This window comes from Poecilia reticulata, linkage group LG18 (genome assembly GCF_000633615.1).
Source record: "Poecilia reticulata strain Guanapo linkage group LG18, Guppy_female_1.0+MT, whole genome shotgun sequence".
NCBI classification, from domain to species: Eukaryota; Metazoa; Chordata; class Actinopteri; order Cyprinodontiformes; family Poeciliidae; genus Poecilia; species Poecilia reticulata.
The window spans coordinates 21,609,123-21,612,556 of NC_024348.1; the positions used below are offsets into that span (position 1 = coordinate 21,609,123).

General features: G+C 40.6%; 1 protein-coding gene across 1 annotated transcript; it reads right to left on the reverse strand.

Annotated features, from left to right (window-relative positions):
* Positions 1-821: 821 nt before the first annotated feature.
* LOC108167185 (PC4 and SFRS1-interacting protein-like) lies at positions 822-3,428 on the reverse strand. Its single transcript, XM_017310395.1, has 4 exons — positions 2,919-3,428; positions 2,719-2,820; positions 2,050-2,257; positions 822-1,484 (listed from the first exon to the last, which is right to left on the reverse strand). Exons 1-4 carry the CDS (start codon positions 3,273-3,275, stop codon positions 1,465-1,467), a joined length of 687 nt encoding a protein of 228 aa, XP_017165884.1. The 5' UTR covers positions 3,276-3,428; the 3' UTR covers positions 822-1,464.
* Positions 3,429-3,434: the final 6 nt, after the last annotated feature.

Below are 3,434 nucleotides of genomic sequence, written 5' to 3' on the forward strand. Positions count from 1 at the left end.
TGGCTAAGCAATGTAACGTGATCCTCTGATTGGCTCAGCAATGWAACGTGATCCTCTGATTGGCTAAGCAATGTAACGTGATCCTCTGATTGGCTAAGCAATGTAACGTGATCCTCTGATTGGCTCAGAAATGTAACATGATCCTCTGCAGCAAGTGATGGCAAAGCGGGGCGTCACCATGACTTTACACAGGTGTGTCTTTACCTCCGAGGCATCGAACCCCTGAGACCGACTCACCGAACCCCTGGGGTTCGACCGAACCCAGGTTAAGAACCACTGATCTAGAATATGTCTTAATAAAATTATACAGAAACAAAAGGCTGGTAAATAAAACTTATAAATTGATTTTGAAAAACATTAGAATATGAGCACTTTTCTTACATTTTCATTAAGATCAAGTACGTATTTTTTAAATGCATTAAAACTCAACATCATCTGAGGTAGGTAGGTTAGCTCAGCTGGTTAGAGTGTGGTACCAATAAAGCTGAGGTCATGGGTTTGATGTCCCCACTGGGCAAATAAAATCTAAGGTCAAATAAAATCAACACATAAAAAAGGCTGGGAAATAAAATATTGCACATTTTGATTTTGAAAAACATTAGAATATAAGCACTTTTCTTAAATTTTTCATTAAGATCAAGTACGTATTTCTTAAATCCAATTAATCTGAATAGTGTGTATGGCAGGTTAGCTCTGGTTAGAGCATGGTGCTAATAACACCAAGGTCATGGGTTCAATCCCCACACTAGCCAACTCAACACTCAAGTCTTATTAAAACCAACACTTTGTTTAAAGAGGACATGTTTTATAAAAACCAGGCACCAGTTTTATGATTAGGATTTTAATTCAATCAAGTTTGTGGAAAAACATCAGAAAAATACAGATTTACAAGACAGCAGCAGCAGCAGCCTGTAACAGACAGGTTCCTGAAAACTAACACGCACACAAGTAAAAACATCGGAAGAAGCAGCAACTTTAAAAATAAAAATAAAGTCCAGATTTTTACAAAAACAACAGATTTATCTCTGCAGCACTGTTCTGTAGGTTTCTCAACATCCTGCCCGGGTTTAATGCTCTATGTTTCATTCACACACCTTTAAATAAAATAAAATCAAAGAACTACGTTTCCCATCAGCCCCTTCTCTGAGGGCAAGCCGGGCCAAATGCACCAGAGGAGTTCAAGTATGAGATTAGGAACTTTACACAGGAAGTACAAATTAGCACAAGTAACTCAGTGTTTCAGTTAAAGACTCTAAAAGTTTAAATCGGTATTAATGCTGCTGACTGAAATTACAGATTAAATTAAAACAACGTGGGAGACGTGCCACGTGTTGGAGGCCTTACAGTTTCCACTGGGATGTAAAAATACAGCAGGCGAACGTCCAGCTCAAGCTAACTAAACCAGCTGCTGTGTGACGGGATCAGAGCGGGTCCGGTCCGGTCCGGTCCGGTCCGGTCCGGGTCTCAGGAGGAATCCACTGGAGCTGAAAACAAGAAGCAGCAAAATGTATCTATTTTTATTAGCTTGATTTCCGTTTTACAATCAATAACTGATGCATGTTTATATAAAAATGCTCCAAATCTCAAATTAAATATTTGACAAATTTAATCTGAATCATAAACAATTAAGATTAATCATAAAAGTAGTAAATATAGTAGCTTTTATTACATCCACAACAATCTGAATAATCATAACTTGGATTAATCRATCAATATTTACTAGAGTTTAACTGAAGTTTATTATGAAACGAGCAACAAACATTAGATTTTATCAGTCAGTGACAGAAGGCCGACTTTATAACTGTGTTTATGTGACTCTGAAGGTTCAGCTCTGAGTCCGTCACAGCACTGAGATTTCAAAGAATGTTTTTATTTAGAAAAGATTAAAAACCAAAGATCAGAAACGATCAATTAAAACTGGAGGAAATTTAAAAAAATGCCATAAATTAAAGAAACAAAATCTGAAGAATATTCAGAAGAATCTCGTTTTCAAGTTCAGATTCTTCTAGTATTTATTATTTAAACATCATGAACATTTCGCTTCATTACCTTTCGCTTCCAGCTTCTCCTCCTCTCCTTCGCTCGCCTCCTCCTTCTCCCTCACCAGCTGCGCCTCCTCCTTGTCCTGCAGCAGCGAGCGCAGGAAGGCGGCGCTCACCACCTCCTCGCCGTCGGCCGCCAGGAAGGCGTTCTTGAAGCGGTTGTAGAGCATGGAGGCCTTGTCCATGATGGCCTGGTTGGCCCGGTAGTACCGCATCTAGACATCCACCGGACCACAGAGGGACAAACACCAGGTTCACCAAAAAACAACCATGAACTAAAAGGTAATAAAAGAAGGAGGTTTTCAGAACTAGGGGTTTTAATTCACAAACTAAAGTTGTCCAAAAAAATAAAAAATAAAGTGTTTTTGCCAGTTTTTACTAATCTTTCAATACTAAGGAGATATTGTTTCTAGAACTGGTAAACGTTTATCTTCTGCTGTGATGAATGGAGACTGATTTAAATCTTTTACAAATTAAATCCCAACTAAACTAAATCGGTTTCAACCATTAAAACCAGAGTTTCTGCCATTTTTGCAACATTACGACCATTTAAAGACAACATCTATGCTAATCAAATGACATCACTTTGCTTATTAGCACCTTGCCCAGTGGTGAAACCTGGTAAACCTCATAATATTTGAGTTTTTTCCCGGCGGTCATGTGACTCCGTGTTTACCTTCCTGAGCGTGGCGATGAGCTCGCTGTGCCTCTGGACGTGTTCGGACGTCACATACAGCATGCTGAGCTGGTCCAGCGCCGACAGACACTTCCTGATGTCCTGGAGACAGAAACACCGCGCTGCTGTCACTTTGGTGGGAGTTTTACAACAGTCTCTGTTTTTAGTGGACTTGTTTTTGTCTGGTAAAATTGTCTTACGGGTTTGTCCGTCTTCAGAGAGATGCGGAGGTCTCCGTTGATCCGGTGCAGAGTCGAGTCCGTCAGCGTTGAACTGGAGTTCTTCTTCTGCTGTCCTTGATCCGTCCCAGTTGGACTCTCTCTTTCAGTGACCTCTCTTTCAGTGACCTCCTTCTCATCCGGCGCCGCGTCTTTGGCAGCAGATTCGATCTGTAAACTTTCAGCTGCAGCCTGCACTTGGTCGGCTCCACTCTTCTTCTCTTCCTTGTTCTTCTTCTGCTGTTTACTCTCCTCCAGTCGACATGATCTCGTTCTCTCTTTTTTCTTTTCCTGAGATTCACCATCCCGTTTCTTCCTCTGTTCCCGCGTTAATCTCATCCCCTCTGTTTCCTTCCTGCCTTCCGGGTTTTTCTGCTCTTCTTGTTTTCTTGCAGTCTTATCTTCAGCATCATTCTTCTTCTCTTCCTGTTTTTTTACAGTCTTGTCTTTAGCATCATTCTTCTTCTCTTCCTGTTTTCTTGTCTTGTCTTCAGCATC

Excerpts from the sequence above, each read along its gene's own strand:
- LOC108167185 (XM_017310395.1), bottom strand. The coding sequence starts at position 3,275 with ATGAGATTAACGCGGGAACAGAGGAAGAAACGGGATGGTGAATCTCAG. Across the intron at positions 2,258-2,718 it reads TCATCGCCACGCTCAGGAAG|ATGCGGTACTACCGGGCCAA; the intron begins GTAAACACGGAG and ends GTGGATGTCTAG. Across the intron at positions 1,485-2,049 it reads GGAGAAGCTGGAAGCGAAAG|CTCCAGTGGATTCCTCCTGA; the intron begins GTAATGAAGCGA and ends TCTTGTTTTCAG.